At 41.1% G+C, this 13,299-nt stretch overlaps 1 protein-coding gene across 6 annotated transcripts in view; it reads left to right on the top strand.

Moving 5' to 3' along the window:
• Positions 1 to 13,299, top strand: part of CTNNA1 (catenin alpha 1) — a 181,543-nt gene that overhangs the window by 154,618 nt on the left and 13,626 nt on the right. For all 6 annotated transcript variants that reach the window (XM_030828542.1, XM_030828562.1, XM_030828553.1 and 3 more), the window contains one exon: positions 9,318 to 9,474. In XM_030828542.1, the coding sequence (XP_030684402.1) occupies positions 9,318 to 9,474 (157 nt within the window). The remainder of the gene's footprint in view (positions 1 to 9,317; positions 9,475 to 13,299) is intronic.

Below are 13,299 nucleotides of genomic sequence, written 5' to 3'. Positions count from 1 at the left end.
TGTGCTCACATCTGTAATCCCAGCATTTTCAGAGGTCAAGGTGGGAGGATCATTTGAAGCCAGTATTTCAAGACCAGCCTGGGCAACAGAGCGAGACCCCATCTCCTATAATGAAAGAAGTGGCTGGGCATGATGGCATGCACTTGTAGTCCCAGCTACTCAGGAGGCTGAAGCAGGAGGATCGCTTGAGCACAGGAGGATTGCTTGAGTGCAGGAGTTCCAGGCTGCAGTGAGCTGTGATTATACCACTGCACTCCAGCCTGGGTGACAGAGTATGACCCCTTCTCTAAATATAACATCGAGCTGAGGAAGAAGTAATCTAAAAGTGGCTATATTTTGTTGGGAGAAGGAACCCACATTTTTTGGTGATTTGTTATCATTAAGAAAAGAGGAAGTAGGTCGGCTCTCTCTCTGCATTGCCTTCTACTTGATGGCTACTCTCTGTCACTCTTTTCTCTGGAAAGGGACCTGCCTCCATCCAAGCAGAGCGCCCTGGCCTCACAAACTTTTACAAGGAAGCAATTTACAAATTGGTTTGGGAAGAAACCAAAATCTGTACCCTTTATATCCCAGGCATTATGTTTCGCTTGTGGATGTGCCCGTTTTAGTCTATAGTAGCTGCTTTAAATATTTTTATTTTTAAATTCAAAACCATTTGGTGTGCTGGTCAGGAAGAAGAAACAAAAACGCAAAAATCCCAAACCTTGCAAACAGCAGTAGGTTTCTGACATTTTGAGTCTTTAAAATCAGAGGAGGGCATTTTGGAGATTATCTCACTCGATATTTTTTCTTAGTTCATTATACAAGAATGAGTATTACACATTCGTATTAACATTAAGTTAATACAAATCTGGCACTTAAATAATTTATAATGCCTGGTTTAATGCATGGCTTTTCTTGGAAATTTATACAAAGGATGAATTAAGTATATGAAGCCTCTACTTATCTACATTTTTTTCTTTCCCCTGCCTTTTTTTTTTTTTTTAAGAGACAGGTTTTCACTCTGTTACTCAGGCTAGAGTGCAGTGGTGCCATCATGAATTACTGCAGCCTTGACCTCCTAGGTTTAAGCAGTCCTTGCACTTCAGCCTCTGAGTAGCTGGGACCACAGGTAGACTCCACCACACTTGGCAAATTTTTAAAATTTTTTGTTTGCCCAGGCTGGTCTCACACTCCTGAGGTCAGGTGAGCCTCTCACCGGAGCCTCCCAAAGTGCTGGGATTACAGCTGTGAGCCACTGTGCCAGGTCTCTTTTTTCTTTTGGTATTTCTCACTCACTAAATTGAGAAGTTACTTCTGAAATTGTTCATTCTTCCTTCTGCCTCCTTAGATTTATCTTCCATATTGCTTCTTCTGTCATTGTGCTTAGGGAACCCTGATCATATTTGTGGCTGACATGCTTGACACACATCAAATAAGCATAAACTCAGGCTGGCCTGGCCCCTAGCTGGTGGGAAAATACATGACCCTTAAAGGAGCACCCCATACATACAGGACAGGGCAGACCTGTGGCCTCAGCTGTCACTTAACCTATTATTTCACAATCATGGGACCATCTGTCTTTGAATCACTTCACTTTTCCACTTTGGTATTCTCTAATCTGGTTTTTTACAAAGCAGTTTCACAGCTCAAGGGAGATGCTTCTTAACTAAAAGTTTCTCTGAGCATTTTCTGTATCCTCCCATCTCTACCCTCCTGTGCCTCCCACCCCTCCTTGACTGAGGTCTGCAGGTAACAGCCCCCCAGAGGTGCTGTGCTGTCTTCATAAGGCTTGCCTGTTGCTTTGTGTTTTTGTAATGTCTGATTTCTGTATCTTAAAATTGGGAAGTGTTTCCTACTTTTTTTTTTTTTTTGAAAAATCTGTGTATATTTGGTATTAGTTCTTTGTATGTTTTGGAGAATTTACCAGTGAAGCCTGGTAACTGTTAAACTCTAGCTGGACCTGGAATTTGCTTTGTGGGAAGGTTTTTAATGATGAGTTCAGTTTCTTTAATAGACAGGGATATTTAGGTTATTTTTTTATTCTTGAATGAGCTTTGGTAACTTGTCTTTCATTAATTTTCTACTGTTTATTTTCTTCCTTCTGCTTGCTTTGGGTTTAATTTGCTCCTTTTCTAGTTTTAAAATTGGAAGCTTTAACTCATTGCCTTGAGACCTTCCTTCCTCCTTTTCTAAGGTAACATTTAAACATTTTAATACTATAAATTTCCCTCGAAGCACTGTTTTAGCTGCCCCACAAATTTTGATTATGATGTGTTAAATATTATGGTTAGGATGGGCAGGAAGGACTCACTGAGAAAGTGATGTATAAACAAACACCTGAAGGAAATGACAGAGCAAACCACGGAGGATGTCTCAGGGGAGAGAGCTCCAGGCAGAGCGAACAGCAAGTGCAAAAGCTTGGAGGAAGATCAGATGTCTAAAACAAGTTTAGGGATTGCAGGGCCTTTGGAGGCCTTGGTCATAGGCCTTTGGCTTTTAATTTGAGATGGGAAACCACTGAAAGGTTTTGAGTAGAAGAGTGACATGATCTTACTTAGGTTATAACAAGATCTCGGCCATGCGCAGTGCCTCACACCTATAATCCCAGCACTTTGGGAGGCCAAGACATGGTGACCACTTGAGCCCAGGAATTCTAGAACAGCCTGAGCAACATAGCGAGACCCTGTATCTATAAAGATAAAAAACTTGCCAGGCATGGTGGTGCAAGGCTACAGTCCCAGCTACATGGAAGGCCAAGGTGGGAGGATTGCTTGAGTCCAGAGGTCGAGGGTATAGTGAGCCATGATTGTACCCCTGCGCTCCAGCCTGGGTGACAGAGTGAGACCCTGTCTCAAAAACAAAAAACCAAGATCTCTCTGACTTCCGTGAAGAGGGATAGAAGAAGAGAAGCTCTTTAGGAAATTGCAGTACACAGAATAATGGCCTCCCAAACATGTCAATTTCCTAATTCCCTAAGCCCAGGAATGTATCACCTCACATGGCAAAGGGGACTCTGCAGGGATGAATAAATTAAGGATCTTTAGATGGAAAGATTATCCTAGATTATCCCAGTGGACCCCCCCCCCCCCCAGTATAATCATAAGTGTCCTTATATGAGGGAGGCAGGGGCATCAGAGGCAGAGAAGAAAATACAATGATGGAAGCAGAGGCTGGCCACAAGTCAAGTAATGTGGGCAGCCTCAAGAATTTGGAGAAGTTAAGGGCTGGCTTTTTCACTAGAACCTCCAGAAGGAACACAGATCTGATGATAATGTTGTTGATTTTAGCTCTGTAAGACCCATTTCAGAATTCTGACCTCCAGAAACTGTAAGATAATAGATTTGTGTTGTTTTAAGCCACTAAATTTGTGGTAATTTATTACAGAAGCAATAGTAGACTAAAACAGATGGTATTGTACTAATCCAGGCAAGAGTACAGTGGATATGGTGAGCACTGGTTAGAGTCTGGATATATTTTGAAGGTGAAATTTACTGAAGGATTAGATGTGAGGTGAGAGAGAAAAAGAGTCAGGGAATATAACACAGTTTTGAGCCTAAGCAGCTGGAAGGACGGAGTTCCAACATTTATTTTGGTAAGGAAAGATGGTTTGGGGAAAGAGGTGAGTTTTGGACATGTTAATTTTGAGGTGCCTATTAGACATGCAAGATGCATGTCATGTTGAGGGCAGAGGTCTGAACAGGATGTGTAAATGTGAGACATCACCAAGGGAGTGAGTCTACATGATGGAAACGTCTGGGAGTGGAACTGGGGTCCCTAACATTGAGAGTTTCAGGAGGTGAGCAGTGGCCAGCACAGGAGCCTGAGGAAGCACTGTCAGGACCAGAGCCCCAGAAGCTGACTGTGTCTTAGAAGCCAAGTGAAAGAAAAAAAAAATGGGGGTTTCTGGGAAAAGATTAGATGAGATTGCCCAGGGGTGGGAAGAGTAGAAAGAGGAGAGAAGGCAGAATAGGACTGAGCTTTGAGGAAATCCCAACACCTTAGAAGAAGATGAGAGAGCAAAGGAGACAAAGACAAAATAGCCAGAATGATGGAAACAAAACGGAAATAGTGTTTGAGAAAATCCAACATCCATTCCTGATAGAACACTTTACAAACTAGGAAAAGGAGAGAACTTCCTTAGCCTGATAAAGAATCTCCATGAACAGTTGATAGCTAACATTATACTTAGTGGTAAAAACTGAATGCTTTCCCTGTATGATCAGAAATAGGACAAGGGCGTCCACCCTTGCCACCCTTATGTCACATTGTACTGGGGCTCAAGCCAACAGTAGCATTTTAAAAGTTATGATCAGTACAGTGATCATGCCTAGTTGGGGGCTCCTTGCAAATTTAATAGTAACATTAATTTCCATTTTTAAAATTATAAGTAAGAGTAAACTTCCCCCCAACCAACAGCTGTTTTCTCATCATTTATACTTTACCTTAAGTAAGTGGTCCATTCCTGTCCCTGTTTTTCTACTGCTGTTTTGGTGTTTTCCTTATTGATTTACCTAATATTGTATATTTAATCTGTAATATATATTTAAATACAGACATACATAATTGAATTTATAGGTTGACGTCTCCCATTGCTATTTTGAAATAGAGTTTTCTAAGACATAAATATTGTGACTAATGGTGACTTAGTATATATGGCGACTTAGTACGTAACTGAAGTGACTTTTTTTTTTTTACTTTCGTTCAGTTTTTTTTTTTTTTTTTTTTAACTTTCGTTGAAACTGTTCGTTTCTTTACAGATTTAACCTTTACATATTTCATATGAATTGCTTTGTGGGAGATCTGACCCTCCCTTCATTTTGTATTCTTTTTTTTTTTTCCTGGCATATAGAAAGGCTGTTGGTTTTTACTATTTTATATTGTCTTTAGTTACATTAATGAACTTCTATTCTAAGAGTTTTTTCAGGCCAGGTGCTGTGGCTCACACTGCTAATCCCAGCACCTTGGGAGGCCAAGGTGGGTGGACCACCTGAGGTTGGGAGTTCCAGACCAGCCTGACCAATATGGTGAAACCTCATCTCTACTAAAAATACAAAAACTAGCCAGGTGTGGTGGCACACACCTGTAATCCCAGCTACTCAAGAGGCTAAAGTGGGAGAATCACTTGAACCCAGGAGGCGGAGATTCCAGTAAGCTGAGATTATGCCACTGCACTCCAGCCTAGGCGACAGAGGGAGACCCTGTCTCAAAAAAAAAAAAAAAAAAAAAAAAATTCAGTTGATATACTTCAATTTTCTGTGTAATTTGCATTGGAATATGTGATTTTTCTCATTTTTCTAACAGCTTTTCCTATTATTTTCATTTCTCATCTTATTTTTTTGGCTGTAAAGTCCATTATATTATATTTAACCAATGGTGACAGTAAGTATTCCAGTTAATAACATCTTGATTTTTTAAGGTAAATGATGTTATAGTTTCACAGCTCAGTGTCGAGTTGGATGATTAAAGTAGCATGTTAAGGACATATCTATATATTTTTTTAAAGAGACAGGGTCTCACGGTTACTCAGGCTGGAGTGCAGTGGCATGATCATGGCTTACTGCAGCCTTGGCCTCCTGGGTTTAGGCGATCCCCCCACCTCGGCCTCCCAGAGTGCTGGGATTACAGGCGTGAGCCACTGTGCTCAGCCAGGACACCTCTTCCTATTCCAAATTTAGTAAGAGTAATCAGAAATGAGTATTTAATATTATCAGCTGTCTTTTGTACACAATTTTGTAATCAAAATGAGAAAACTAACCTTAGGCAAGGTGCTTCCCCTCATTATACTGTATACGATATATTACAAAGAAAGCATTTTTCCCTTTGTAGTGAAAAATAAGTAAAACGTGTAATTAATTCCCTGCCCATGTTTACTTGGCTCTCTTAGGAAACATTTTCACTAGCCAAATATTCTTAAAGTGTATAGCTCCACTCTGATACATGGATACATTATTGAATTCATGAGTTAATTAATGAAGAAAGTGGTCTTACAATGGTGAACACATCTAGTGGATAAGGAATGGCAGGAAGGAATAAGTCTTTTGGATGAAAATGTGGGAGACCACAGCATAACATGTGAGAAAAATAAGGATCTCTTCTTCCAAATTATTGCCTAAACCCAGGCACTTATGGAAGTGTTGGGCTATTAATAGTTCATAAACTGGGATGGCTCAGTTCCCTGTGCCTGTGAATCTATAATTGATAGTCTGATAATCTACCAGTTCTAAGTATTAAGGAGGGAAGAGGAATAGCGGCACCAATCTAGTGGGTCTGAGTTTTCTTTAGTCTGTTTTCACATCCAGCTTTGGAGGGCTAAGTTATAACATTCTTGAATACCCCTCCAATAAATTGGGAATTACACCCATAATCCAAAGCGTCTGAAAAATCACCCCAGACTCCTCCACTCAGGGCTGCCCCCACACTCCTGCCTCATCCAGGTCCAGCAGTTTCCTCTTGTCTTTGCTTCCTTCCCAAGTTGCATGATTATAAACACATTTACTGGGCCGGGCGCGGTGGCTCCTGCCTGTAATCCCAGCACTTTGGGAGGCCGAGGGGGTGGATCACAAGGTCAGGAGATCGAGACCATCCTGGCTAACACAATGAAACCCCATCTCTACTAAAAATACAAAAAACTAGCTAGGTGTGGTGGCGGGCGCCTGTAGTCCCAACTACTGGGGAGGCTGCGGCAGGAGAATTACTTCAACCTGGGAGGTGGAGGTTGCAGTGAACTGAGATTGCGCCACTGCACTCCAGCCTGGGCAACAGAGGGAGACTCCGTCTCAAAAATAAAATAAATACATTTACTTCTAATAACCCATAAGCACCTTGTACCTAGGAATCCTACTAATTATCCTCTCAGCCCATTTTCATACTACTCTCATTATTCACTTATTCAATGAATACAGCCGAAGGATCTGAATAGACATCTCTTCAAAGAATATAAACAAATGGACAATAAACATATGAACGGTACCTGACATCATCAGCTATCAGGATGGTGATCACTTCAGATCCCTAGCATGGCTAGAATTAACCAAAAAGGGGGAAAATAACAAGTGTTAGGAAGATGTAGGGCACTGTAACCCTCATACACACTGGTGGGATGTAAAATGGTGCAGCCACTTTGGAAAAAGGTAAAGCAGCTTCTCAAAAGTTTAAACACAAAGTTTACTATATTTCCCAGCAGTTCTACTCCATTCCCAGAGAAGTAAAAACACAGTAACATGTGTATGGGCATTCATAGCAACATGATTCATAACAGTCAAAAAGTGGCAATAATTCAAATGTTCATTAACTGATGAATGGCTAAATAAAATGTGGCATGGTCATATAACAGAATCTTATCAACAAAAAGGAACAAAGTACTGGTACATGCTACATATGAATGAACTTTGAAAACATTATGTTAGGCCAGGAGCAGTGGCTCATGCCTGTAATCCCAGCACTTTGGGAGGCGGTCAGGAGTTCGAGACCAGTGTGGCCAGCGTGGCGAAAACCTGTCTCTACTAAAAATACAAAAATTAGCCTGGCATGGTGGCGCACACCTGTAATTCCAGCTACTTGGGAGGCTGAGACACAAGAGTCGCTTGAGCCTGGGAGAGGGAGGTTGCAGTGAGCTGAGATCGCGCCACTGCTCTCCAGCCTGGGCGACAGAGCAAGACTCAGTCTCAAAAAGAAACACACACACACACTAAGTGAAAAAAGCAAGTTACAAAAGTCCACATGTTGCATGATTCCATTTATCTGAAATATCCAGAATAGACAAATCCATAGAGATAGAAAGTAAATTAGTGGTTGAAAAAAAAAAAAAAAAAAAAATGGGGTAAGGAGAGTTATGGGAAATGGCTGCTAATGGATATGGATGGGGTTTCTTTTTGGAGTGATGAAAATGTTCTAAAACTGAATGTGGTGAATGTTGAACAACTGCAAATATACTTTAAAAAACCAATGAAATTGTGTCCTTTAAATGGGTGAATTGTAGATAGGTGAATTTTATCTCAGTAAAGCTGTTTTTTGTCTTTTTTTTTTTTTTGGAGACAGAGTCTTCTTATGTTTGTCCAGGCTGGTCTCAAACTCCTGGGCTCAAGCAGTCCTCCTGCCTCAGCCTCCCAAAGTGCTGGGATTACGAGCTTGAGCCACCACGCCCAGCTTGTTTGTCTTTTTGAGGTGGAGTCTCACTGTGTTGCCCAAGCTGGAGTGAGTGGTGTGATCACAGCTCACTGCACCCTTGACCTCCTGGGCTCAAGCAGTGTTCCCACTTTGGTCTCTCAAGTAGCTGGGACTACAGGTGTGTGCCACCACGCCTAGCTCATTTTCTTTATTGTTTGTAGAGATGGGGTCTCACTATGTTATCCAGGCTTTAAAATTAATATTTATTTATTTTTATTTATTATTATTATTATTTTTTTTTGAGACAGAGTTTTGCTCTTGTTGCCCAGGCTGGAGTGCAATGGCATGATCTCAACTCATCGCAGCCTCCGCCTCCTGGGTTCAAGTGATTCTCCTGCCTCAGCCTCCTGAGTAGCTGGAATTACAGGCATGTGCCACCACACCCGGCCAATTTTGTATTTTTAGTAGAGACAGGGTTTCACCATGTTGGTCAGGCTGGTCTCGAACTCCAGACCTCAGGTGATCTGACCGCCTTGGCCTCCCAAAGTGCTGGGATTACAGGCGTGAGCCACTGCACCTGGCCTAAAATTATTTTTAAACCTTAATAGATTATATGTTTTTTGAGCAGTTTTTGTTTGAAGAAAATGAAAAATACTTATGCTTAGATACAATGTATTTTTCATGAATACATTTTGATAATGTATCGAGAACCTGAAATGCCACATTTTTATCACAAGATATTTGTAGTGGTGGATAACCAGAACCCAGATATCCTACAATAGGAGAATAACAGTGTGTCCATAACATAGAATAATAAACTTAGTGTTTTAAACATATATTTAATGATATGGAGAAGTATTTAAAATAAGAATCAGTATAGTCCATTTTAAGTGGCATATAATTCTAATTGTGTATTTTTTGATGTGGCTATGTATGTGTCTGAGGAGAAAAAAGCCTAGAATTTAGTGTCACTGAAAATGGTAGGCTTGCCACCATGAATGAAGCTAGTACAGTTAATTTTTATTTGTTTTCTCATTGTCTATAGTTTGCAAATAAAATATGTATTACTTCAACTTCACCATATAAAACTTATTGTTTAACACTTTCCCCCTTCATCTTTGTGATAGTTAGGATAGAGCATGTGGTGTGATGTCTCCTAGTGAAATGCATGTAAGACAAAGCCATGACTCTGAAAAAGAGTAAACAATGAAGTTTAATATCTTTTGCAGGTTATTAATGCTGCATTGGCTTTAGCAGCAAAACCACAGAGTAAACTGGCCCAAGAGAACATGGATCTTTTTAAAGAACAATGGGAAAAACAAGTCCGTGTTCTTACAGATGCTGTCGATGACATTACTTCCATTGATGACTTCTTGGCTGTCTCAGGTAATGAGCTGGTTCCCCAGAGAAGTATGTGAAGATGTTCATAATTACTTTTGTCTAAGTTGTATTAATGGGCAAACACTCCTACTTGGCAGGTAAATTATTCTAACAATAATACTGTGCTGGTTTTCATTTTCATGTTAAAAAAGCCATCAGCTACAGGGTTTTCAAGTGACAGCTTCTCAGCTACTGGGAAGTGGCTGGGGTTGGAGATGTTTCCCTTGATAGGGCTAGTCTGACTCCTAGGAGCATGAATTAGAAACCTGGCTGGCAAAGGCTTGTATAGAGTGAGGTCTTTCAACTGGGACCGGTAGAACACCAGGACCATCCATCCCTGTTGCTGCCATTGTGTTTAGAAAAAAAACATTGATCTGTGTCTTGGTGGAGACTGTGGTTATTTGTTGTGAGCCTATGAAACTTAGGAGAAGAAGGGATTCTCAACACCATCACCTTTAGTTTGTTTTTAAAAATAATTTATTCCCTTCTTGGAAAGCCTCTCTTCTGTCTCAGAAATGATCGTAGTCGTAGTTTATCTGCCTACTTTTCCAAAGACTTTCTGTCTGCATGATGCACAGATAGAAAACAGAGAGGAAATATTTAAGTGCCATTTAATTATGAACTTGCAAAAAATAAATCTGGGTAATTCACCTCACAAAAACAGTTGATTTCATTATATAAACATAAACTGGTAATGACTTAGTAAATTGCATTCATATAGAAAATGTCTGTCAAGTGCAATTCAGTGTTTATCACACAGAGATAAATTTCAATCCCATCTTCTTAGAGTTGAGTAACTATAAATGCATTCTCCATTTAACAGGGCCTCTGTTGCCCTTGGCTGCACGGCTTGCTCTCTGAAAGTGCCAGACTTCCTGAGGCCAGTGGCTGTGGGCAGAATCAGTGGCTAAGTTTTTGTGGGGCTGAAACTACCTGTCACCCCAGGGAACCACGGGCTAGAACGTGGCAGTAGGGCTCGAAACAGAAGCGGGGCTTAAGCACATGCGCGGCACAGTCCTCCAGCGGTGACCTATATAAGGGTGACTGTGTGTTCTGCATACCAATGCCTCCCTGTCTTCACACTCTCTCCTTAGGATGGGTAGCCTTGGCTTAACTTGAGAAACTGGGGAGCAAGCAATCTGTAAATTGCAAAAAGTAGGGGGTAAACCATGTTGCTGCAGGACTGCCAAATTGCAGGTGTTGGTACTTTAAAACAAAAATCTCATTTGCAAGCACATCTTTGCAGGTGCCAAAAATGCAGCAATGGCTTTTTTGGGAAATCTTGGCCTTCTGTTGTTTTTCCCAGTGAAGTACTGAATTATTCTTTTTCATCGGTTTAGAGAAAAACATTCCACCTTCACAGCACACTTTTAAGCAAACAACAAATTCTGAAATCTAAATGCAAAGCCCCCCTCCAGATAAATACTACATTCTTAAAGTTACTTTTTTGAGATTAGGTTGGGTATGTCTTAGGCTTGGTCTCAAGGGATTTTCAGTCCTCCTTATAGCAAAATAAAATGTAACAGCGTCAAATGTCCCTCATGCACCATTCGTCAAATCAGTGAAGAAAAGGGATTCTGCAGCAGCATTTAGTGGATTCTAGGCAATATCTTTAGGGCATATGACATAAAAGAATGGAAAAGAGAAATCAAATTCTTTTAACAGATATACTGTTGTCTGGTGAGTGTGTTCAGTTTTTATGCAAATGTATGACAGTATAAGAGGGACTGATTTGATGGAAAGGAGTTAGTTTCTATTTAGCAAATAAAATCATGGAACAATTCTTTCAGTCAAAGGTGGTGGTGTTTTCAGAGCATCTGAATTTAGAAGTCTACCTGGTGTGTTTTTCTGATGTTCTGTCACAGCCCTGCTTAGGAATGTTAGGTAATTAAATCATTAATAGGGCAAGGCCTTTCTTCATAACTCCTCTGATTTATATAATATGCTTTTGGGGGGGGAATAGATAAAGGATGGAGACAAGCAGATGCCTGTGCAGGTTTCTACTGGAATGACCAGTTAATTTTCAGCATTCAGACTCCTTTATACTCTTACATACATACCTTACTCATGGTAGCTTTAGCACTTTTTTTTTTTTTTTTTTTTTGAGATGGAGTTTTGCTCTTGTTGTCTAGGCTGGAGTGCAGTGGCAGGATCTCAGCTCACTGCAACCTCTCCCTCCTAGTAGTTCAAGCAATTCTCCTGCCTCAGCCTCCCGAGTAGCTGGGATTACAGGTGCTTGCCACCATGCCCGGCTAATTTTTTGTATTTTTAGTAGAGACAAGGTTTCACCTTGTTGGCCAGGCTTGTCTCAGACTCCTGACCTCAGGTGATCCACCCACCTCAGCCTCCCAAAGTGCTGGGATTACAGGCATGAGCCACCGTGCCCAGCCTAGCTGTCACACTTTTTATTTTGGGGGACTAGAGATATTTCCCCATCGCACCTGACACACAGCCTAGGCAGGTGTCATCTGCAGCAGTCACAGGCAGTATTTAGATGGGAAGCCACATCTTGGCCCTGACCTGACCCTGCCCCATTTGCCAGTGTCCCCTGGCCCTAAAGCATAGTGGTGCTTCGGTGGACCCATAGTGAGATGGGCTTGTTTTTGAGTAGGGGGCTGCCTGGCAAGTGCCCAGCACAGGATCTGGCTTTTGAGGTAGGTGCGCTTCATAGCTTTTACTAAATGAACAGCAGGGATGTTCTGGCCAACAAGGTGAAACCTTGTCTCTTACTAAAAATACAAAAAATTAGCCGGGCATGGTGGCAAGCACCTGTAATCCCAGCTACTCGGGAGGCTGAGGCAGGAGAATTGCTTGAACTACTAGGAGGGAGAGGTTGCAGTGAGCTGAGATCCTGCCATTGCACTCCAGCCTAGACAACAAGAGCAAAACTCCATCTCAAAAAAAAAAAAAAAAAAAAAAAGTGCTAAAGCTACCATGAGTAAGGTATGTATGTAAGAGTATAAAGGAGTCTGAATGCTGACTCACCCTGACTTCTTGGAGTGGTTGTTTTCTACTGTCTCCTGGGGCTTGAGGCCCTTTGGTACAGTGTGAGAAGTTTTATGTAGTATTTGCATTTGTGATTTTCCACCATCAAATTCTCTTACATTCCATGGGGCCTGGATATTGGCTATAGCGCTGTCCAGTCACTAAGAACCTGTCCAAGAGGAAATCGTTTATGGAGTAGGGCTTCAGCTCCTTTGTTCTGGATATTCTGCCCCATTGGCTCCAGAAATTCCCTCATACTTAGAACAAGTCATGTCCTGATTTGTGGCTCAAAAAGTAATGGTCATCTTGTGTATAACCTGGTGCAGCCACCAAGACCCTGATGCCAGCATTTTATGAGGCTATAGGGCAGGGGGAACTTTGATCATTGTCAAATATGTGACAGTTGCACTTGCATAGAAAGAGAGGAATATGCATGATAACCTCCAGGGAGGAGGCGGTAGGGTCTCCTCACCCCCAAGCTGTTGTATTCCAAATGCTGCCTTGTAAATATTGGAGATGGTTTAAGATGCTAGCATTCAGCAGACCAAGAATATATTTATATTGACCAATCCCTTAAGGAGAGTGGTTTGAAATTCATCAAAGTGATAAAGACTCTTTGAATTTCACTTGGATTGTATTTGATAAACGTTTTCCATGGAAATGTTATTGATTTCCATTCTCTCACTGTGCTTACATGTTGCAGTTTTGGCTCCCTTTTTTTGAAGATGCAAGTGGTTGCTTAGAGAAGCTCTAATTGGGTTTATTAAATTTTTTACTAAATGCTCTTAGAAACAATATATATGCATTAAATGCTTTGGAGCAACACTTGGAGTGGTAATTTGTACT

Source organism: Nomascus leucogenys, chromosome 2 (assembly GCF_006542625.1).
Source record: "Nomascus leucogenys isolate Asia chromosome 2, Asia_NLE_v1, whole genome shotgun sequence".
Lineage (NCBI taxonomy): Eukaryota > Metazoa > Chordata > Mammalia > Primates > Hylobatidae > Nomascus > Nomascus leucogenys.
Note: the sequence above shows the minus strand (reverse complement) of the source record. Positions and strands in the feature narration are given on the sequence as shown.